Raw genomic sequence first — 25,391 nt, 5'->3', positions numbered from 1 at the left:
TATTGGTCAATGTAAAGTTGTTTAAGAGTTCTGCGTAAAAGTAACGTGAGCTCCATAAATGTTCCCTTGTCCCTTTCCACCAAAAAAGGTGGATAAGAAAATGACAGCTGTAACTTAAAATTAGATTGTGTCCAAAAATCTGTCCTGTATTATTAATTTATGTCATAGCATGGTAAATATGATAAGGATGTTAAGTAATGATAACTGTAAAATAAATTATTTTTATGTCTCTTTCGCACTCGGCTGTATTCTACTTTTGTGTCAAGTATATACAAGGTAAGTTTTGGGGTAAAATTTTATATTTTGTGGCAACACCGGAATTCAATTTGATTACTCCTATTGGTTAGTTTTTCATCTTGTCTTGTTTTGCCAATATGGCGACGCTAGTGTTATGAGATGACAACATCGTAGTTTGTGTCCTATTTATCGTTATTTCGATGTTAAAATCAATAGTAATTATCTACCTCAAGCGTTCAAAGAAATTTGGTAATTATAATGGTAATCGTTTTGATATGATACGTGTTTTGACGATTGATTACGCGTCATAAAATTGGTGAGGAAATAGTACTTCGCTCCTGTAAAAATGGCGGGTGTGTTATCTTGAACTGTGTTTTTATTCCCGTCAGGGAAAGTCAAAGAATGATTGTATAGTGGTCGTAAGATAAATCGAGTTGTGTGCGTCATAAAGTTAGCCGCTAGGAGTCGGCATGCGTTGCGTGCTGTGCTGTTTTGACATTTGGAGACGTGATTGATTTGAGAGTGCAGGTGTCATCGCTTTTGATGAAATTATCAGTATGTCGCGCTGGGGCAGAGGCCGAAGCGGCAGTGTGGCCGTGCCGTTGGATAGTGCCCTGTTTAGAGAGAACAGCAATTGCCCGACAGCAGCTCGTTCCGCGGGCACCGTCGGCAAGTGGGGCATTACCAGCTTTACGTCAATCAGAAGTGCTCCCTACGGTAAGAAAACAATCAATTCGCTTCTATCTACAACCTTGAATGATAACTTTCGAACTCTAGTACCTATTGTAAACATAATATTCAATGAGATTCACATTAGGAAGTTGAATATTTTTGTGAAAGGTTGATAATTTCAGTGGTATTTACGTGTAAAACAGCTATTTATGCAACAGGCCAAAGTCGTCATAATTACACTTATTTTATAGTGCATGTTGTTTGTTGTTTTCAAACATGTTTGTTTATGACTAAAATGTATTTCACTTATTTCAGCATTTGGGAACAATGTTGTTAAGAAGCCAGTTCAAGATCAAAATAGTCCACTGACAGTGCCAGCTGTTGAAACAGAGCAGCCACCACCAAAGCCGAAGAAATTCTTCAAGTCTCGAAATGCTGAACTGTACCCACCAGTCCCAACTATCACTTACGCCCCACCGGTTCCCGCAGCACCATTGTCACCAGAACATTCATCTAACAGTCGGGAGAAGAAAACAAACAAGCGAAGTAGAGTGTACAACAGAGATTCATCATCTCCAGAGTTACCTCGGCGTTCCGATAAGACAAAAGCTAAGAAAGGTTCAGTTGCAACTAAAGCTTCTAGAAAGGAGGATGCAGGAGGACCGGGTGAAAATACCCAACCACCAAACAAGAGGTACCTGGTTAGAAATCGTGATAAAGTGATAAATTATGCAGAAGATGGTAGTAACAGTCCTATTCCAGATTTTAGTAGTTATGATCGACCCCTGCCATCTGCTAAAATTGCATCACCAAAAACAAGTCCTTTGGTAGCAAGCCCTACACCTGCAAAAGTTGATGTTGCAAGTCCTTCCACTAGTAAAGATACTAGTGAGGAACGTAAACCACCTCCAATAGTACTCAGAATATCTAAAGGAACATCAAGAATTGTTAGCACTGATTCAAATGAAGGTTTTACATCACCCAGTTCTGACAGACACTCCTCTATGGATACACATTCTGACATTGGGTCAGATCATAAAAAGAGTCCTTCAGTGGAAACAATATGTTCACCTAAGCATGAAGGTCTTAAAATTACAATCAAGTGTTCAGGGCTCAATCAAGAAAGCAAAAAAGAAAAGAAGAAGGAGAAGAAAGAACACAAGTCTCACAAGCGCCATCACAAAAGTTCAGATGATGAACCTTTGAAGAAACCGGCTTCCCCTGTACCAGGCTCTGATGCATATGATTTATACAAGACTCTGGCATCTCCCGTTCGTGACGAACCTAAAACAAAACAGCTTCCAGTTGATGATATTGAATCACAATTGGCAAAATTGGATTCTGGCCCAGCCACCAAGTCACCTAGACTTGAAGTTCAACCAAAAGAACTCCCACCAGAGCCAAAGCCTCCTGAAAGCACTTCAGGTAGAGCAAGAAGAAACAGACCCAACATTAATTACAGTGAAAATGATGATTATTTGGATGCCATTACTTCTCGTGTTGCTACTAAACAGGGGACTAAAACGGTAAGTGACATTAAAAAGGAAGGCAGAAAGGGAAGGAAGAAACATGAAGCGGCAATAGCTGAAGCTGCCGCTGCATCTGCAGAAGAACATAATGAAGTGGATGTAGAAAAGGAATCTCAAGTGGACAAGAGTGACCTGATTAACATCTTGTCTGGTGGAGATAACAAACCTCAAGAAACTCACAAAAAACCACATAAAAAGCAGAAGCACAAACATTCACATAGTAAACACTCCAGTCCTGATCATGCCTCGCAGACAAGTCAAGAGACAGTTCAAGACAATGAAGATCAAGATGACATTGATAACAATGACCATCAGGACGCTCCACAAGATGATTATCAGACAGAGAGTAGTTCACAAGAGGCTCCATTAGAGGAAAACCCAACACATATGCAACAAAACACACATTCTTCCGATTCAGCTTACAACAGTTGTCCTAATGAATACTCTGAAGAGGAGCTGAATAAACAGCCAGATGATGTGTTTAAGTCTCCTCATGGTGTGGGTGAGCCTGATGATCAGATGGATGACAAGCCAAGTGTCAAGTTGGTGATCACCAAGAAGAAAGGTTCAATATTCAAGAGTAAATCTCTGGTAAATGACAATCCTTCACCGCTGCCAGCAAGGAAAAGACGCCATCTCTACAGACATGAATGGGCTAATGATGTAAGTACAGTCACTCTATGTATGTCTTAATTGCTATTACTATTAAAACTTGTTGATAAATTTTGATTGCACAAAATTGTGCAAATGAAAAAATATTATTGTGATGCAATCATTTCTTGGTTAAGATATCTTTATTACTTCTGCATCTTGTTAATTATATACAAAGATTCGTAAATTGTATTTGCTATCTCATGCATGTCTTTGTGACACATAACAACTACTATGTATTAAAAGATAACTTTACGAGAAGTCAATAAGCTAATTCTTATCATTTATTTCTTTTATTATTATAGAAAGGAAATGAGACACCCAGGCCAGAGCAGCAGGAGACAGCTGAAGTGAGGAATCCCGTGAGCAAAGTGCCTGAAGAGCTGACTCGAGTTACAAAATACCGAGCACCTGACCTGGTGGTGGATGGACCTGAGACTACAGAGGCTGTCAAACCTTACACCAGTGTCAGATGTGCTAAGGAAGCTAAAGAGGTAAGTGCTAAAAATCATGTTACAGATCCTTGTTAGTTACTGAAATAAACTTGTAAAGAAAATGTGTTATGATGAATCATAACCTAAAACCTATTCAAGAGACTGAATGTGTAGTTATCACTTTATCAGTACATTATAAAAATAATATTAACCTACTAACAGTGACAGCATTGATTACTGAAGTGAAATGTATAGTAAGTTTATTTTAGTTGAATTATAGTACAGTACATAGAGGAGTCTGTTTCCTCAAACAATTGTACTATTGTCCAACCTCGTATAATATTATTGTATTAAAATTAAGCACTCTTTATTACATGACATTTGTTCTGCTACTTGTTTGGTGACTAGTTCTATATTTAATTGCTAATGATACGGTCCATTGCATCACAAAAACAGCAAATTATTTTGCCATATTACAACTCGCCCTAGGTATGTGAGTGGTTAGGCGGGAGAGATAGAGAAATACTGATTGATGGATTGAGTCAACTTAACACACAGTTCTTCAATCATTCAATCGCGTCCTCCCCTGTATCACCGCTCACAATAAATGTCGCGTAGACTGTAGTGAATAGTAGTGTTTACCTATAAAGTACTGGACTGCCCCATTCAATCAACTCAAATGTAAATTTTGTGTTACAGTACTACACAGTGGTCAGAAATGTGAAGAAAGCACATCAGATACAAGAAATTGGTGAATTCCAGGAGTTCAACGATGATGTGGAATATCTCCTGGATGCTTTACAGGTAGCATATTTATATACCTTTGTCAAGTTTTGATGCTTAGACTCCATACGACGCAATTTATAGGTCTCGTCAAAAAATGAGAGATGCTTAGAAACTGTGAACTAAATAATATTAATAAGGTCTCAATAGTAAGGAAAAGTACAGTAAATATAGCAGATGATTTGTAGATAATATAAAATATTCAGAAATATTCCAGTTATTCCTTTTATATTAAATATGTTTTCTTGAGAATAATAGAAAGCTATACAAAATGTAAAAGAAATTAAATGACCAGTAACCACAATTAAAATAATAATCATAATTATCATTTCTATATACCTTTTATGTTACGAAGGTAACTAGACTCCATGAAAAAACAGGATAACGCAAAAATGATGTTACCCATTACATTTTGTATTATATTTTACATTTTTATGATGCTTACCAACAACACAGGTTGTCAGAAGTATGTTAACATCACTATGTTGTGGCTTGTCATGCAAATTAGTTTTCCTGTATTGCATTTCTAATTGACTGACTACTTTGCTGCTTCATCCTTAGATATAATCTTTCCTTGAAATAGAATCTATTTGTTAGAAGTTGTACAATCAGACGCAACTAAAGGCCATAATTTCTATGGGACTGGGGTGAGCCATAACTCTACAAACTAGGTAGGTACCAGATGACGTCATGTAGCCAAACATTTGAATAAAGACGCTATTACATTACGTGATTGATCGGACACAATGCGTCGCTTAGGTATATTAAATGTGTGGCAAAATCCTGGCCACGCCCACCCGAAGTCTGATTATAATTACAATTCCTGGTACCCGTGTTCGAACAATTGTGCAGTGTAATAGGCCTTAAGATATCGAACACGTGATAAGTTGAGCGCGGACGCGAATTTCCTCTCGCTTACTTGCAGCAGTATGTAAACATTCGTTGCCTGCAACAAGTGGACAGGGAAGAGGTAACGTGACCATCAGCGAAAGCAACTGAATATGAAAGCATTATACCCCAAATTAACCAGACACTACACTAGTATCCATTGACACTCCATTGACAGTTTACTAAAATCGCATGTGTTATACTTATGATTTCGTTGATGTATGTACAGGACAACAACCCGATCTCGACGCGTTGCCTCTCGGCCATCACGCTGGCGAGCAAGTGCACCGCGCCCGCGTTCCGCATGCACCTGCGCGCGCACGGCACTGTGCAGAAGTTCTTCAGTGCGCTACACGACGCTACCAACGATCAGGTATGTACCATTCTGCTTGTAATATTTACATTTACTTTTTTAATGCTGTTTTTGTTGGGAAGAAAAGTTCATACTTCAGTTACATTATTTGTGAGGCTATAGGTATAGAATACAGAATAATACTGCATACTGGGAGCTTAAAAAGGCCACATCGAAGCAATTCATCTAAAAAGCAATATTGCTACTTGACATTTGTTTGCATTGCGCACTTACTTTTGTATGCGCTTCGATGTGGCTTTTTTAACCCCCCAGAACGGCAACTTTCCGCCCTACACCAATTTGTATTGGGCGCTGATCTCACCTTCTCTAGGTCTTTTAGTCTTAAATAGCCGTAAGCCGCTAAGGACTAACGGGGAGCTCGCGGAATGCCTAGCTCGCACTTACGCGACGCATGGTAAGAATGCGATTTATGCATGGAGTGTCTGAGTTGAGCTCTAGGATAGGTTGTCCATTAGCTGTAAGGCCAAACGCATTTTGGAACAATTCCAACATGCTAAGTAGTATGAGAGCGCGTAGACCGAGTACGAGTTTATCGTCGTAGAACAATATATTTATGTATTATAAAAAAGCCATATCCAAAGTGAAGGTTAACCTGTTGGTCCCGAGCTACTAGTCCAAAACGCGTTCAACAACCCGCACTGTAGCAGCATGATCCATACCCCCTCCAGTTGATTGAGGGGATGTTTGTGACCAGTAGTGAAACATAAAAAAGCTATTTATGTTATGTAACGTGTATGGTCTGTTGCAGAGCCTCGGCCTGTGCACGGCGACGGTGATGTTCGTGCTGTCGCAGGACCGGCTCAACATGGACCTGGACCGCGAATCGCTCGAACTCATGTTGAACCTACTGGAATCCGACGTTTCACACAAGTAAGTGCTCACATCCAGATAATTCCATATTTAATAAATAACCGGTTTTGTCCGGTAAATGGCAATAGGCTCAACCCTTATTACATTACAAGTACCCCTTCAGGGAAACTGACTTAAGGTGATGTGTTTCAGTCAGCTAGGTAACGCTGCGTCAGTAGATGGCGTTACTTCTGCAGTTTTCGTATTTTTTTCCATTTATTCGTTTAGTGTTGAGTACTGACCCAGTGAAATGTTAGGTGGCGAAATCTTACATACATTATCTTTAAGTTAAGCTACAATTTTGAAGTATTTACTGAAGATATCATATTGAAACATTACATCAAAAGTTGGTGTCATTTCAATTTGTGTACAAACACGAAGCTGTCACACACACATGCAAACTAGGTTAGCTATTAAAAGAGATGCATAATTTGAAGTCTACTTCTAACTTCTAAATGGCGCATTTGGTAAAGCAGTAGCCGCCATTCTTAAGGTTCACGGTTCAAACCCAACTGCATGTTTTAATTGTTTTTACTTTTTGTATTTTTTTTTACAATTGAATTTGGCGAACCCGTCTATTTGTTACGGAATTTTCAAAAAGTATCACTTTTACCAATAATATTATAATTAAGTATACAATAATTTACTTTGCACTAAAGTACCTTCCGTAATTTCCGTATTTTTTATTTTGTAAAATTCTAACAGGCATTAATCGCATCAGTGAACAAGCGGCTAACTAAAAAACTACTGAACGGATTTTCATACGGTTTTCACCAATGAGTAGAGTGATTCATGGGCGTGCTTTAGGGTTTATAATTTATACAAGTATTTTTTTGTATAAAATGGTTCAAAAATGATGATGAATGTCAAACATAATTATCGTTACAAATATAGCCGACTTGGAGCTTTCGGCGAAAACGCTGCCTGAGCCCATTGAGATATAACAAAACAACGTATGGTTGAATTGTTCCTTTTTTGTAGGTATACCGAAAAGTCCACAATATGTCATAATAATTATATTGTGTATAAAGAATTGTGTATATGTATTGTATGATTTTACAAATAACGATCACAGTACAGTAATAATAAGGTAGATTTTTCCTAAATTGCGTAGGTTCAAACTTTGTCGCATCGCGTTTGAAAGATGTAATAGCGCTTCAGGACGTCCCGCAAGCACGGCGCTGATGTCGCAGTATCCGCATATAATTATTATGACTTGTCATTTAGTTCCAATAAAATCCGCGGGACTTCATACGTATGTCAGTGACAGCTGGTGATAGCATGCGGGACACTTAGCACCTAATCGAATTCTATGTTGTTTTCGCGCCCAGTCCAGACGTCTCACAGCGCATTTCTGGACATATATTTACGCGTGGTGTTTATTGTTAGGTTAGTTAGTTCAGGTTAGGACGTCTTTTTATAACGAGGACGTTAAAAAAAGACGAGGCTGGGACGTATTGAAGTAGTATTTTCCATATATACGCGGCCTGAAATGGGCTGTTTCGGGGACCTGAACTGGTTGCTGTCGAACTTATTATCACGTTTTCTTGATTAAAATTCATAAATAAGTCAAATAGAAAATAGAAAAAAGATTTTATTTAGTTTTAGATCTGTCATGATGTCTGTGATGTTTGTTTATTATACATAAGAATTTCAAAATTTTTCTTATTTTTTTTCCCAAAGGGCAAGGCAAAGGGAACTATGAACATACAGCCATGTCTTGTGTTTTTTTTTCTTGATGATGATTAATGAAATGATGAAACCTAAGCCCCCATCCTCGGAGCAGACTCCTACTCCGAACCCCAAACGAAGTAAGCGGCTTGTTGGCGCAAAGCGAAAATAGATAGGTACACTTTGTTTATTGAAGATTCCGATTTAATAATACTATCGGGAATGTTTTCCGACTAATGTGATCATTAACCACAAAACACCACTTCGTATTGATTATTTAGATTATTCAATGAAGAAAGCAACCTTCCCGTTCCCGGTCCCACCAAAAAGTCCGCGGCAAAGAGAATATAAATAAATCTGTATGTTGGATGGAAAAACAATTAATTATAAATGACTACTATTTAGGCCGGCAAATGCAACAACTTCTTTTTTGATTTGGTTTTCCCCGAAGGGTAAGGCAAAGGGAACTATGCCCATACAGCCATTTCATTTTATGTATTGATTTTTTATTATAATATATGTCCTCTTTTAAAACACGGTATTTACCCATTATTTAAAAATGTTTAAATAAGATACGTTATTACAAAAATATTTTTCCAATATTCCTTTTCTCAGATTGTAGTATTTTTAGTTTTTTATTTATATTTATTCTCTTCATACAAAATCTCTTTATAAATTGTCACTGACATTCTATTACACTTGTCAAGTAGTCAAAGCCTTTAGAAAAAAAAACTATCACGCACACAAACTAACATTGACACCTCTACACGCTCAGCAAATACACTGTAATCTGCACCACTACAAATGTAGAATTGATCAAAATTGAGGGTCTGAAATATGGTACTTCTCGTATTCGGACCCTAAATTTTTGTTAGTTTGCGAAAATAATACACCAAAATATTACTATTTATCGGTTTTATAACAATATTCCTCTATCCGTTTTCCTGTAGCACTGCATCAACTTTTGTATGGAAAACGAATCACCTTAATGCGTATGATTATGTGTATACCGAATTTGTGCGCATATCACTCAATAATCTTCTCTCTTATGGGTCCATCCAAACTAGAGATCACAAAGTTTTTTGTGATGTGTCAACAGCGGGATTCAAACCCGGAACCACCGTGTGAGCCCAACGCTCAACCATTGGACGCCGTTCAATACTCCATAATGACTGGATGGAATCATATGAAATGTTGCAGTTTAAGTTTATAAAGTTCAAAGTTATTTTTTTATTCATTTGTTTTTATTTGTTAGAAATGCGCTGGACGACTGTGGACTCACATCAGCTCAACTAACGAAGACACAGGAGAGGGTTCGGGAGCTCTGTGCCGAAATCAAGAGCCAAGGGAAAGCTACGCATTTAGATTTGGACAATATCACCGTAAGTTTGCGATTTAATTATTTATTATTTCATCATGATTGCTAAAAACCTATCCTTTGCAAAAGATTTATCTAGGGTAGTTATTATTATCAACAGGCAAACGTATATTTCTATAATTAATTGTCACCGGAAACTAAACAATCAAAAAAAAAAATGTATCATATTCAGTGACGGTCTATTCTATATTATTCGACGTATAGTTATTCAATTTCTTAACAAATCTTGAATCATTTAAAGGTTCTCAATCATAAATAATACTAACGTTCATTTCTCTCTTTTAGTTCAGTATATATTTTATTTGAACACTTTTTCCTGCCCTCAAAGCCAGACGACGACCGCTCACCACCAAGTGATAAACAGAAAGCTTGGCGGGATGTCGGTACTTAGTTCATCTTGCGATGTAGTACCTCAGACTACCGTAATTAGGATGTAGTGGTGAGCTTGTGGTGTGTTATGGTCCAACCCAGACTTGAGTTTGTTGTACGTTCCAGGTGGGCCACCTAGCCATGGAGACCCTGCTGTCGCTGACGTCGAAGCGCGCGGGCGAGTGGTTCAAGGAGGAGCTGCGCGTGCTGGGCGGCGTGGACCACATCGTGCGCACCATCCAGGACTGCGCCGCGCGCCTCACGCCGCCCGCCGCGCCCGACCACCCCGCCGACTGGGCCGACCACCACCTCGACCTGCTGAGGAAGGCCGACCGCTGCATGCGCGTGCTCGAGAATGTACGTACTATTCGGGTTAATCAAACACGTGGACTTGCTTTAACATGTTTATTGTTCTATTTCTTATTATTAAAGGACTAACAACTAGAAGGACTTACGTTCACCAAATTGGAGATCAGTCCTTATAAAAGATTTAGTACGATCTACTCTGAACCGGCGTGCGTGTATGAAGCGATTGATGAATGTGGAGGAAGCAAGAGAGGTGTGACAGGATCGGAGCAAATGGAATTACATAGTCTCTGCTTACCCCGGTGGGAAATAGGCTTAAGTCTACCGTAATACCGTACCGTATGTATGTATGTTCTTATTATAATAATATCATCATCTTCCTGGGTTCCATACTTTTAGGGCGAGATTATTGTAAAATTTCTGTATTGAAATATAATCACTAATTGTACTGAACTAGTCGTTTTGTTTAATAGTACATTGTAAGTTCACAAGTGCGTAAATTTAGTTATAATGAAGAGAAGCGTTTATGATCTTGATAACGCCATATTGAATAGTAGAAACAGGTAATGGTTGCGTAATTATTTACATTGTCTACAACTTCCTATTGAGTTTTTGCTGCACCATTTTCCTTGTCTATTTAATTATCATAGTCTTCATGTGTTGATCGCAGCACAATATATTATGATACTGGCTATAGCACGACACCTGAAGTGACATAACTTTGTTTTGGAGGTTTACCTGTCGTCTTGATTTACTTTTCGCCAATTTCACTCTTATGTTACGTGCTAGACATCCCGCACTAATGACACTAATGACGTAATAGTGTACATGCGTTTCCTCGATCCACTCAGGGCTTTTATCATTAGATTTAAAGATTAATTTGTAAATAGTTGATTTCAAATAATTTTACTAAATGTTGTTTATTTGAAATATTGGGCCGGCCATATTGACCGAATGCATCCGGATTGGCGAAAGCGCTCACGCAATGGGAGAGGCTCCCCTCTCCTGTTCATATGTCTGTCTATCGTGCCCCACTGCTGAGGCCTTTGCTCAACAGTGAGACACGATAGGTTAGAGGAAAAAACATGTAAAATATTATTGAATGTGGGGGGCTGCAGGGCTTTGTCTTTGCCTTTCCCCGAAGGGATAAACAAGACAAACAATGAATGTGGATTCCCACCCATAGCACGTGGTCTGTTCGTGCAGGTGACGCAGCAGAACGAGGACAACTGCATGTACCTGCTGCGCTCGCCGCTGGCGGCGGCGCGCACGCTGTGCTGGCTGCTGCGGCGCTGCGCCGGCGCCGCGCGCGCCGCGCTGGCGCCCGCGCGCCGCGCCGCGCACGTGGACGCCGCGCTGCCCGCCATCAAGGTGCTCGTCAACCTCTCGCACGCCTTCGGGACCGCTGCCGCAGGTAACGCGCTTTATACTGCTCTCGTGTGCGTGCTAAGCTCGATGACCTCACCGAATTATTACTGTTGTAGGACCGTCAGAGGGCTCTGACGTCGCCTATAATGTAATGAGAAAAACAGCTGATCCGTTCTGTAAAATATTTTTTTATATTTTTAAACATATTTCTGAGGAAATTACCAAAACGCTAAATTAATAATTAATTATACTTACTAGTCAAGTTTTTGCAATGAATTCGAGATCTGACTAAGTCTTTAATCGTTCGTGTTTTATACAGGGTGTTGGTAACACCGTACCGAATACTGAGAGGAATGATTCGGCTCGTAATTCTTAGACATTAGTCAAGAATTTTTCGTCGCAAAACTCATGAAAATGTTACTGTTATTTTCAAATTATTTTCTGTTCCATACTTTTGCGACGGACATTCCACTTGATATTCATGATTCAGCTCACGATATCATTCCCCTGATATGAAGCATCCCCCTCAGTGTTCTGTACTGTGTGACTACACCATTTTATTATCCCTTGTGTCAGCGTTATCTCGTTGTTTCAGGTTCACTTGGTGCTAAGATAATAGGAGAACAACCTTCAGTGATGGAGATCTGTCTCATCATACTCAACAACCAAGGGAACTTCATACCTGACGATAGAAATTTCGAATTTAGTGTTTGCGTAAGTAGTTTTGTACTCAAATATTTTCGTGCTTGAATCTCTTCAGCAATTATAGAAAATAAGCATCAAGCGAGGTAATTTTTTATGAATATAGTATTTTGTTAGTGTGAATATAATAGTGTAGGCACATATTATACCCATTTTTATGTATTTTTTTGGACTATTCCGATTGTTGCCGAATGTTCTTTTTTTTTTTCAAATAATGGGCACCTGTTATTATTGGCACCCACTCTATTTGAGACCTCTTTTCCGAGTGCAAATATTTTTTTGCTTTGCACATAACAGACTTAGGTAATTTATCGTTTGATAGTTAAATGGAATGGCCAATATCCAGAGCAGAGAGCCAGTAAGAAACCAAAAAGCAGAAGGGAGAACAGTTTCCTGTCATGTTACTAATATCCACTTTTCATAAAACAAACGTCAGTTATAGTAGACTACGGATAACGGGCGTGAGTATAATATGTCTGAGGAGGATTTTTAAATGTAGGAATTTCTAGGTCACAATAGATCTGACAAGGTCGCAGTGATCTCGCGGGCTGTATCAATTCGGCCCTCACAATTCTCAAATAACAAAATAATAATATGTTTGTACGCACGTTAAGCCGTTGGTCCCGGCTGCATTAGCAGTCGTTAATAACCATCAATCCGCACTGGGCCCGCGTGATGGTTTAAGGCCCGATCTCCCTATCCATCCATAGGGAAGCCCGTGCCCCAGCAGTGGGGACGTTAATGGGCTGATGATGATGATGTAATAGTACATTTAATCCCATCCCCAGGTACTGATGCTGCTGATCAACCTGGTCCAAAACAACGACGTGAACACGTCCCGCCTGTGCGCGGCGCGCGTGCGCGTGGACAATGACGACGACATCATCTCGCGCAGCCTGCCTGCGCTCGACCTCATCGTCGACCTCTTCTACAAGCGGGAGGACCTCGCCAGGTACGAGGACATCACCAATTCAACCAAAACACATTACTGCTATTCTCCATCTCCACATTATTTATGGCATATAAAACACCTCGTTTTACACAGACACTACACATTGACGTTATCGTACACTCGCATGAGCGGAGTTTCCTTTCTATACGTAGTATTATTCCTTATTCTATGTTAATAGCTAAAGTGTTATCATTGTTAAAAACGACACCTCCAACGATCAAAACACTTCAAATGCATAAAACCTTAGGAAAAATAGTCCAAAAGAAGATATTTTACTCTAGGGCATCAAGCAAGACGCATTTCTTTGTTGGAAAATTATTATTGTACTAACTTAATTGCTTCTGTTAGGCGGGCTGAGGAGAACACAGACGCTCTGCTGGACGGAGAGAAGGACAAGGATAAGAAGAAACAGTCTCAGGATGATATCGACGAAACTGTTGCTAAATGTGAGTATTTTGTCGTACATTTAAACTGTTTAATAATTTTCGAAAATATGTGATTATTCCTTTTCAAGGAAGGTGTTGCGTCTATTTTAGCGACGTCTTATTTGTTTACCTGATTTGTTCGTTATATTTTCAAAATTGATATAAATGATAGAAATGAACTGAAGGTTCAAAAAATGCGCGCTAGATGGCGCTGTCCGGGACACTGAGGCTCTGGATTTTTTCTGGATCTTGTGAGAACTGCAGTTGTAATGTTATATTGTGACTATTACTGTGTTTATTTGAATAATACTGTACGGGTGATACTGGTTGCGCGCAGTGCTGGCCCGCGCCGGCACGCACATGGAGCACACGATGGTGGGCGCGTACATGGCGCTGCTGCTGGGCAACATGGCCGTGGCGGGCGCGCCGCACGCCGCCGCCGTGCGCGCGCTCGTGCCCTCCTACGCCGCGCTGCTGCCCACGCTCAAGAAGTACTACGCCTTCCTCTCGCTCACCGCCAGTGTGAGTACACAGCCTTACATAACACCGCCGGCCTTTATACCCCTCCCACAATATTCTAGTTCCCAACTAGTCAAATCAGTTATTTTTTCGAAATCCTATCGTGGGTCACGAGTGACCCCCGCGGCCTGAATATGTCCCCCAGGGCTTGAATGAAACAACCAACTTTTTTGCATGTCGTTGAAGGTGTTAATAAACGTCAAAACTCGAAATTACTATGGAATATAACATGATTAAATGTCGTACCTACTTATTATTACGTTTACTTGATTAAAATTCATAAGTAGGTTAAATATAAATAGAAAAAGGAAATATTTTTCGTTAGTTTTAGATCTGTCTTTATTTAGTATTTCATAATTTATCTTTGACCCAATTGCGCACAGGTGTAAAGTTACGATTGCAGGCTTCGTTTAAACCGGTTGCCGGAAATAATAATAGACGCTGACCTATCGTGATACGCGCCCATAACAATTGTACATCAATTCCAGGCGGAAGCAGCTATAGTAGCGCACGTGAAAGCGACGCAACGCATCATCGAGTTCATGGAGGCCAGCGACAAGGAGGCCGCGCAGCCCGCGGCCGCGCCAGCGCCCCCCGCCGCGCCCTACTACCCCGCGCCGCCCTGCGACGTGCCGCAGGACATGTCGCTCAGCAACCTCAACTACATCAACTACTCCTCCTCCGGCTCCGACCGCATGTCCTCCTCAATGGAACTCGACCCCTACCACTGAGGACGGCCCCGCTCGCTATCATCCCCCAAAACACCCGAAACAACCCACATTGGGAAATATACGTGTTATATCGCTGTGTTTTGTGTGTGTTGAAAGTACTATTTTTGGTGTTGTCGGTGATCAAACTCCGAGTCGTGTTCGACATAACGTTAGCAATAATATTCTCACCGGATCATTTCGGATCTTGAGTTATGACTAAATTAAGATCCGTGCGATTGGATATGTAAATATGAAAGTAATCGTCTGTCGAGTCCCTGTATATTGTAATCCCGCGTCACGACGGAGGAGCCGTCGCCGCTGGTACCGGACCACCCTCGCGACGTTGTCGGGCTGACCCCGGCTCGGTCACCTCCCATCGTTTTGTATCGATACTTTTCCTTTCGTTGAAGTATTGTTGTAAATATAATCTGTTAAGAACTAATTACATAGTTTCGTTAAACATGGATATGGGTTATGAATTCTTAATTAAATTGAGATATTCCGAGTTTAAGTCGCGAACTGGCAATATGAGAGTGCAAAAATAGTCGAGTAAGTGTAAAATAGATATGTATTCATTTATATGAATATTGTGTCTGCACTTTTTTGTACCATACCGCTCCAGGGGATTACAAATTTAGCGTATCGTTTTAATGAGGCACAATTCTTTACTGTAAATACATTTTAGCTAGTACGAATAGTTGGTTCTTTGTTGAGTGAAATAGGAGTAGTTGGGTTGGTGCGTGCGCGCGGAGGCCGCGCCGCGATCAAATTATATTTGTACGAGTAGGTGTGCGCCGGCGCCGGCCGGCCGCGTCAATGTACAAACACTAACGTCGTTAGTTGAGAGAATGATTTATGCATTAGGAAATAAATAGGACAATTTTATGATGTTGGAATTTAAACCGATAGTTGATAGACGTAAGACAGCGAATGAATGATATTACTAATTATTTTAACACGTTTCGTGTTCTTGAAATTTCTCAACCTGACTGATTGTCCACTAGAGAAGATTCGGAATTTAATTTTTGATGGCTAGCTTATATTGACGTATCGAAAGGCACATGAACTACTTAATGAACCTTGATTTATTTGGCGTTCAAAGACCTCCAGAATCTGAGATGAAATGAAGTTATTATATTGATGGCTAAATTGTTTTTATTTATTAGACAAACGAGATTGTCTGTAGATAGATCATTGCCACTAAATGAAGTTTTTCCCCGCGCGTCCCGGCCGCCGCGGCGGTGGCCGCGCCTGCGCAGTGCGCCGCCGACAGCTGCCGTCAATGCCGACATTTTCTGACAGCTTTACTTATTTTATAAGATTTTATGTTGAACTATACTAATCAAGTGGCGGTCATAATTCGTAGAATTGTTTAAGGACTGCGACATTTTGGGATTTTTGTATTTTATTTAAAAGACTAGGGAATTCCTTCGTGTTTGTTGTACAGCTATTGCGATTCTTATTGCCTAAATTTATATTTACGTAATTTATTGATCTATGTATGTATAACTAAGTGTAGCCCTTAAAGTGCATTTCGTTATGAAATTACACCTTTTTATCACACCAGCGTTTTGAATATAGTATGTTGTTTTAGACTATCACGAGAGTTTGATATCTTGAGAAATTATTATTGTATATGTAACGTGTAATTATGTTATAAAGTATTACGTGTAATTATTAAAAGAAGGACAATTTAAATACATTTTTGTTTTTATTTTTAGCCCATTCACTACATCTAAATTAAAAATAAAACGTGAATACTCACTAACATGATCTGACGATAGATACCGCGGTAAACAACTCGTAGCAAGGTACGGTCACGAGTACTAATATGTATACACTTTAAAACCATGTCACATTAACTTTTTTGACAAATTAAACCGTAAGTCATTAAATGTCAAATATGATAGTGCGACAGGGTTCTAAGGTGGGTACTTGATATTGCTCCTGACTACAAAAGTAACAAATACCTAAACGCATTGATGTATAATATAAGATAATATCGTCACTGGAAAGGCAAAATTACATAAGCGCCAAAATATCCTAAAATAGTAGTCCTTCTTATGATATCTATTGCTAGACATAGAAATTAAAAAAACAATGTAAACTTACGTTGACGTCGTCTAAATTCGATAAATGGGTAAAAAGCTATGATAAAAAACGATTAAAATACTTTAAACGGCTTTTTGTTGAAATGGCACTTTGGCGCTTACGTAATTTTGCCTTTTCAGTGACGATATATAATAATAGTCACTATAGTACCACTAAACGAGGTGTAAGTTTTGCCGTTGCAGTCTATGTACGAAGAGAGCTTGAAACGAATATTTAAATTATCCTCGCAACTAAACTTTATCTCTACGGAACATAAAGCATAGTCGCGAGTCGAAAAATCATATTTAAAGCCCTGTATGTAACTATTGCAACTATTTATCAAAAAGTATAAAATCGTTTAGATAAGTTTCTAGAACAAGAAGATAAAAGGAACCACCATGATTGAAAGAAAAATACGTAAGCGTACTGCGATATCTGGTACATGTACAATCTGAGGACGATAAACACATCGTCTAGTAAAGATTTTCCGTCCTAGTTACCTTTGTACGAAGCTCACAAAATTCCCCGTTATTTCCACAGATGGCGCTAGGGGTATCGAAACTCAGTTTAGGGCCTTTCATCCTATGACGAACAAAAGATGCCTGGCATAATTTTATACAAAGGTTTCACAGTACGGTGGTAAACAGGTACAAGTAGTGTTAAGTTAGGGTTAGATGCGTTCTACGCCGTCTACCCTGGCGACAGCAGGCGCGCGGACCCCGTGCCAGTCTCCTGACTCCGTGAACCGCTTGTTCGTTCCCAGCAACTGCTCAAAGCTGGCCTTCGCTAAGCTGTGCTTCGTCCTCACTTTCTGCAACAACTCTTCATCATACACCTCATCAGGGTTATCTAACTTCAAATGCGCTTTCATCTCCTGCACCGTCACCAATATACAGTTCCACGGCGACCAATCCTTCTCAACATGCCATCTACACAATCGCAACTCGGTAATCTCTGCGCATTCGCTGATAGCCGAATGCGAATGCCAAAGTTTCTCTACAATGAAGAATATATCTTTCTCCTGCATGACGAATGCCAGAGAGCCCCAGCACTTTCGCCGCCTCTCGTCGCGTTGAATAGCTTTCAATATAAACTTGTACGGCGTCATATCAATCCAAAAGCGTTCCTTAACATCTTTCCATGAACAAGAAGTACACACGAAAAATCCCCTCATTTGGGTGTGCAGCGGGAAGTCTTCATAATGTTTTACTTGATGACACATCTCGCACAAATAAAGTTTGCCATCACTCATCTTCCTGTAGTCTTTGATCTCCTTACACTTGGTCACATGGGAATTCAGCTCGGAAGTTTTTATTAATTGAAATATTGCTGCAGTTATTCTACGCCGTAGAAACTCTAACTGATGGTCGTTGCACCTTCTTATGAGTAAATCACATTCTCTGTCGAGGAGGCCGATGATTTCTTCAGCTAGCGGGTGTCGGAACTCTTGTAAAGCAAACTTCAAATCAACCAGAAGCTCGATACGTTCCTTGACCTCCATGCCGTCTCGGATAAATGAGTTGTACAGTTCCCTTAGTTTCGCTGCTTTTTGTATTTCTACTGTCTCCATTTGAATAATATGTCCAGACTGGCCGTACCACGCCACCGGTTTAGAAATTTCTTCAAGAAATCGTTTTTCTTTGAGTTTGCGGCTGTCTTCTCGGACTTTTACTCTGTAGTTTTCTATACATCGCAGTAGTTCCACTTCTTTATCGAGAAGCAAATTAAATTCCGCTATTTTGGGGCCTTTTGAGTGCAATTGTGATATCCTTGTTATTTCTGCGTGTTTCCAACGATCAACCTAAAAAGAAAATTATTTGGTAAGTATTCATAAACTGGTAAATTTTCATAGAAGTCGAGTAGTTTTAATTGTATAAGATTTTTTAAAGGTCGTATTTGAACTTCGATAATTTCTACATGTTATCGTAGAAGGCCTAATCCTTGACTTGTAAATACCTAAATAATCTAAAACATAAATAGTCCCACTAACAGGACATCACGGGATTACGTACCATTGCATAAAGTTGGTCAAAGTCTTCACGCGTTCGAGGAAATGTCTTAGTGATCAGGTCCTTGCGCAGACGTCTCTCTATAGCTTCACGTTCTAGTCTGTCCTCTTCCTTCATTCTTGCTATGCGCTCCCTGTGAGTAATCATTAATATTACAATAACTGACCTACTGGTAGATCCTAGATGAGTTTCAGCTGACAGTAGTATCTCATCTCAAAAGTCAAAGCATTTCAAACCAAAAAAATCGATCTCGAATATTTGCAAAATACGATCCAATTTTGCTTAGAGGGCCCAAAATGCTCTTTCACGTTATTGGCAAAAGAAGTTTAGCTACTGACACACATAATAGGTAGATACTAAGTCCCACTATCGGTACCTACATTCCGTGCTTAGAAAGGCTCGTTAAGCCGTTGGTCCTGGTTACTACTTATTGAAAAAAGTACTAGTATTAAGAGTTGGCGGCTCAATGGCCGATAACCAACATGAAAGATGAAGAAAGAAGATAAAAAGTACACGCTTCATTTCATCAACTTTTTTATCGTTAAATAGGCAAATATAACTTGAAAGGTTATATACATACATGCACACGGCCAGCCATCGTTCAACCTTCTGCCGGAATTGATGATGGCGGAAGGCTCGCTGGATGACGGACGCATAGTGATGGTGTCTGAGACGGATCACCATCGCCTGGTAAGTCTCGTAAGGCCTCGGGACCACGATCCTGTCCGTTACGTTGGGGATGTAGGCGTGAACGGTGTTCATTTGCGTCGCGCGACTGTAGGCTGTGTCCTGAAATATATTGCACCAAAATAAGGAAACAGTAGTGGCGGCTCAGTAGTAACCCTGACATCAGAGTTAATGAGGTTGGTATTCCATCTCACAACCCACACGATAGAAGAAGAAGGAAACAGTTTTTTTATATACTTTTTTATTTTCGAATAAAAAACAATGTTAGTTATTTATTATTAAGTTTTATTGCAGCAAACGGAAACAACTACAGAAATAAAAGAAGTTTAAATTGCCTACTTCCATAAAACAAAATTACTTATAAAAAGATAACGGGTGCAAGTACATTTCTTACGCAATAAAGTACTTACTTAAATAGAAAAAAATCTGGCGAAGTTTCCGTCTACTTGAACAATAAAAATAAGTAGTTTTTTATGGCGATTTTCGAGAAATCATTAAGTTACTTACAGGGTTTCGCCAAATAAGTAGGCGGTTCATTATAATTTTGAAGTCTCGATAAATACTTACACCTACTGTACTTATTTTCTTCATTAAAAAGTAATTCTTATGTAATCTTGTAAAACTGAACATAAACATAAGATCACGACCATGTCCCAATGGAGTAGTCAGAGGCACATCCATCGTAAGTTGGTCTAAGTATCCACACCTCATCGAGCTTTCTGTTAGACACAGGTGGTGAGCCGTATCGCTTCTATAATGGTCGGCCCAACGGTGTCAGTGAACACTGCACTTAAGATAATAACTCATTGGTGCAAGTCCTGTAGCGGGGTTTGAACCGGCGCTCCCCGTTTGAGTAGCAAGCCGACGTACGACAGTACCACAGTGACTTATAATACATACTTACGTATATTTTTTCACGCTCCTCGGCAGTTTGCGTGTCTCTGCAGTTTTTCTTTTCCGGCGGCAATTTCTCAGGCTTCTGCGGCGTCTGAGTGTAAGCGTGATGGTACACGGTGCCTGAAACGTACAGATTTTTTCTCAATCAATTAAAAACTAATATAACGACACATAAACATAGCTATAACATAGCTGACGACTATATCGTAAGATGAGCTAAGCACCCACACCTCACTGAACATTCTGTTAGACTAAAGTGAAAAAAAAGTTAGTTTTAAAAAACTATTGTTTTCTTTTTCCACGATCTTAGAGAGTGAAATGTCTGATTTTTATTCACAAAATTATAGTGTTGAAGTTCTTAGTTTAATTAAAATGTAATCAATCTATCACCGCTGAACATCCCACCGCTAGGTCATCCTTCTTCTTACATCGCCTGACATCGCTGTTGGTAGGTTATGCGTTATATTTGTGTGCATCTTGACTATTTGCGTGTTTTTTCCAGAGCTTTCGTTTTGCAGAATTCACGGAGGTGTAGGTGTGCAATGTTTGCTGGATGACGTTAAAAATCTGTCTAAATTCGACACGAGACAAAAGAAACAATATTGTTTCAAAATTTTAATATCATTCATTTAAGTCGCAGAAATACGATGTTACTTTATGCTTTCGAAATATGAGTTTATTAAGAAGTAGTACTTAGGTACCGTAGCGTACAATATCGGTAAACCATAACAACTACTTAAGACCAGAATAAAGGTTACTTGGAACCATTAGGTTTACCTGTATGGACATTTTTGTATCCACCTAAATATGGCTTTTCCATTGGCTCCGAAAATATTTCAACATTTACTTGTTTCACCGTCTTGCCGTAAGGGATCATTACCGATAGAACATCATTGACGACGTTCTCCTTGTACAACTTCTCAAAATTTAGTTTTTCGTTATATTTCATCAAGAGTTCTAGTTCTGTTATGCCGTATTTGTCATAGTCGAGGTCTAGAAGCGCCATCCTATCTTTCAGTGGACGTTCCTCTCTGATCAATATAATATTATCAGGATCCACTTGAAAAAGACCCGCCAAGTTCTTCTTTATCTCATGAATCTTCATGATCGAATGATAAGAACGCGTAAATGTTGTGTTTTGATTGCGTACTTTGAACTTAATCGCAACGAACGGTATAGCTTTCTTCCTCGGATTATTTGCTTGTAGTAGCTCAGCGACATACGACTCCATGGGTATGGCCGACAGAGAGAAGTCATCAGAATTCTTAGTGAACACATCGATTGTAAGGTTTCCTACGTTGTCAGTCTTAAGTTCGTTTAAGAGGCTGGTGTCTTTTATAACAGTTCTGTTTTTCGTGAGGAGAAGGTTGCTGTTTGACACGGAGAGCAGTTTGGCTAGTTTGCGCTTGACATATTTGACAGGGATGGTGGAAGGGAAGACTTTGGAGAATGTATCACAAGGATGCAGAGGTGCCTTGAAGGTGACGAGGATGTGGCTGGTGGGGCAGTTGAACTGCTCTGTGTTCCGCACGCAGGGCGCCGTCGGGTACCGGTTGGCAGCCTCGTCTCCCGGAGGACCTGACGTCTTTTGTGAAGGGGCAGTCAGCAACTTCTCTCGTCCCAGCTCACACTGGCAAGCGACCACTCCCTTCAAGCAATCCGCACTTGAAGCTATCCCCAATATCATCTTGGACGCACAGCAGTCTATCTTATTTATACCTTTACAGCAATTCATCTTGTTTGTTCAAAAAGTTAACAGAAAAAACGTAAAGTTGATAAATACTGATTAAAACTCAATAAAACGTGTAACTAAAATAAAATTTCCGCCATGACAGATAATAGATGTTTACTTTTTGCTAAGGGACGGTTGCCGGGGAACGCATGATTGTTTATTTTATCACACGATTTGGCGGGAAACGTAAGAAAGAAGTTTTACCTCGGGGAAGAAGAGAAGAGTACAATCATGAGCAATATCATGTACCCACTTTAGAACCCTGTCGCACTATGATATGACATTTAATGAGACTTACGGTTTAATTTGTCAAAAAGTTAATGTGACACGGTTTCAAAGTGTATATTTAATACTCGTGACCTATTTCGTTATTTTGCCTTTGTGAATATCTTTATATCTTACTTACTTAAAGTATTTCGTTTCTTTAGCACTACTACATTTAAACCCAAACCTTATTGCCTAGTAGTAACGTACCAGAACTAGATACACAACAAAATCAATGATTTCAAAACGTTTTTCTAAATAAGAAAACAGAAGATAATTCATTGTACAGAAATGCTAGGTAGTCTGTTTTCCTAAAGAGCAAATTAACCTGTGTGCTTTTAAACTGTAAACTCCTTTGAAAGATTTCAAAGAAAAATACAAGTTTAGCTTTTAACGCTAAGGCACCACAACGGTAATCTGACTGGATACTCTTGAAGCAATTATCTGCTTTCTTTGTAAGAACAGATTAACCATATCTGGGGTGAAATTAATTTTATTTTTTCCGTGTTTTTTTTTAGAATGAGAATAAACGATTCATTGTGTTTGGTTCGACAGCCTCCGTGGTCTAGTGGTTAGAGCGTTAGGCTCACGATCTGGAGGTCCGGGTTCGATTCCCGATGGGGACATTGTCGAAATCACTTTGTGAGACTGTCCTTTGTTTGGTAAGGACTTTTCAGGCTTGAATCACCTGATTGTCCGAAAAATTAAGATGATTCCGTGCTTCGGAGGGCACGTTAAGCCGTTGGTCCCGGCTATTAGTCGTAAAAAACACCTCCACCAACCCGCAGTGGAGCAGCGTGGTGGAGTATGCTCCATACCCCCTCCGGTTGATTGAGGGGAGGCCTGTGCCCAGCAGTGGGACGTATATAGGCAGTTTATGTAAACGATTCATACTTATCGTATCAGAAACATCTTTGAACTTGTGTGGTTCTAGATAGAACTTTAAAAGTATATATTCTAAGATAACTAGACATTTTTATTGTTGGGCTGATTTTCCCTTCTGGTTGGAAGGTCAGACAGGCATTGGGGCGCATTGGCGCCCGTGATAGACAGGATAATGCTAGGGAGATGTTGATGATGATGATGACTAGGGAATGCAATGCCGATCTCACGGGATCCCGATCCCAAAGCATAATATGACGAGAACCCATTCGAGATTGACGGGATTGGGCGAATCTCTTTGAGTTATACTTTTTGTTTAGATTATGCCGATTTCCGATGAAAACTTAAGAATTATGAATGTAAGAAAAGGTTTTTGTTTTGTTACAAAAAATATTTTGTTTTAATTAACCTTATTTTCAGCCATCCTAACTTTACATTTTTTTTATGAACTAGTTCATCCCGAAAATTTCGGGATCTCGCGGGATTGATATTTCCAATCCCGCGGGATCTCGAATTTGCAATCTTGAGTCGGGATTGCATTTTCTATTGATGACACAATTTAAATACCTACCTAATAACCTACATTCATTGTTACTCAGTTGTAGGTACTCTGGCTGCAACGTTAACAAGGCACCTACTTGTATTGCGCTATTGTCGTTTTATTCTGTCAGTAAACAGCTTATCGATCGACAACGGGAACCTAAGGGGGTAGTTGATAGTTAATAAAAATTGAGAAAACAATAAAATTACAGGGCAATAAAAGAACGAATGTGCCGAGCATAGCTGGCGTGATATTAAATTCCTCCGAAATCATAAAAATGATTTTCGATCGTAAAAGTATAATTTACAGACGTAAAATTCGCTGAGTTATGTTACGTGGCGTCTGTGACCGGAACTGACTGGGAACTAGTGATATTGGTATCGGGATTAGTTTGGCTCAATCGGTTTATTTTGATGGAGCTGACTTACTTTACTATATTTTTCACGGCCCCACCTTTATATACGGCTCCCACATATCACGTGGGTCTAACAGAAACCTCAGTAAGGTGTGGGGACTTAGTTCATCTTGCGTTGGATATAGCTCTGACTACCCCATTGGGATATAATCGTTTATGTTATGTTTAGTATCACTTATTTAAAAATATAGTCACTGGGTTCAATGCTTTTCAGTATTAACGATTAAACTGTCAGCGTCTCTATCAATCGTACTCTAGACTTGTTTTCATACTAAAACAGACAGCAGTCACATAATGAAAGTTCCTTTAAATTTTTCACGACACACCGTTCATAAAAAAATCAAAGGAAATTACTTAACAACTTTTTGAAATCGTGACGCATGCAAGTGGAAACGGCATTCACATTATAAAATCCTTGTGTGTAAACAGTGTCGCAGTGTGGACGAGTGTGGGCCGAGTCCACTGGATTATTGCATTTGTACGAGGACGTGCGTTCTGTAAACACGTGTTTTAATCAAGCCTGTTGCTTCGCATCCGTTTGCTGCGGCCGCTTCGCTTAGCAAAGAAAAACTTTGCATGCGTTTTATTACGACGGAAGCGGACGCGCCTCAGGGCTTAATTTCGTGCCGGACTATTCTCACTTTGTTTTATGGACAAAAAATGACCAAAGTATTTAATTTAGTCGGATAGGTACATCCGGTTGCGATGTTAAATCCGCTCGGATTAGTTAACCAACTTTTTATGTTTTTTCAGATCTGATTCGGATCTGATCTGATCTGAATTAGGATGTTACAGAGCTCCGTAATTGAAACCGAAAATATCGGATATAGTTACGAATTAAAAAACTATCCGAACCGTGACCGACATCAATATAAAAATTATGGATAATTTCGTAGACTAAATGAGACATATCATGAAAGATTTTGGTTAGAGGGAAACATTATACACGTTGTTTACTTCCTATACTTACAAATGTTTATTTACACGTTTTCGGGATATGCGATCCCCAAAATCGCGGTCTTTTTATTCGGGATAATCGAGGTGAACAATTTTATAA

The 25,391-nt window shown here is 39.6% G+C and overlaps 2 protein-coding genes across 2 annotated transcripts; one reads left to right on the top strand and one right to left on the bottom strand.

The window, feature by feature from the left end:
* Window positions 1-367: 367 nt before the first annotated feature.
* Window positions 368-16,518, top strand: LOC126370033 (protein wings apart-like). Its single transcript, XM_050014660.1, has 14 exons — window positions 368-954; window positions 1,225-3,101; window positions 3,395-3,583; window positions 4,223-4,327; window positions 5,424-5,567; window positions 6,316-6,437; window positions 9,343-9,469; window positions 9,961-10,191; window positions 11,347-11,554; window positions 12,104-12,222; window positions 12,999-13,162; window positions 13,511-13,608; window positions 13,925-14,109; window positions 14,595-16,518. Exons 1-14 carry the CDS (start codon window positions 795-797, stop codon window positions 14,835-14,837), a joined length of 3,972 nt encoding a protein of 1,323 aa, XP_049870617.1. The 5' UTR covers window positions 368-794; the 3' UTR covers window positions 14,838-16,518.
* A 1,059-nt stretch (window positions 16,519-17,577) lies between these two features.
* Window positions 17,578-22,187, bottom strand: LOC126370397 (IQ and ubiquitin-like domain-containing protein). The gene is made up of 5 exons (XM_050015234.1): window positions 21,278-22,187; window positions 20,508-20,620; window positions 19,497-19,705; window positions 18,920-19,049; window positions 17,578-18,708 (listed from the first exon to the last, which is right to left on the bottom strand). Exons 1-5 carry the CDS (start codon window positions 22,185-22,187, stop codon window positions 17,578-17,580), a joined length of 2,493 nt encoding a protein of 830 aa, XP_049871191.1.
* Window positions 22,188-25,391: the final 3,204 nt, after the last annotated feature.

This window comes from Pectinophora gossypiella, chromosome 10, assembly GCF_024362695.1.
Source record: "Pectinophora gossypiella chromosome 10, ilPecGoss1.1, whole genome shotgun sequence".
NCBI classification, from domain to species: domain Eukaryota; kingdom Metazoa; phylum Arthropoda; class Insecta; order Lepidoptera; family Gelechiidae; genus Pectinophora; species Pectinophora gossypiella.
This window is presented reverse-complemented; position numbering and strand designations above follow the sequence as displayed.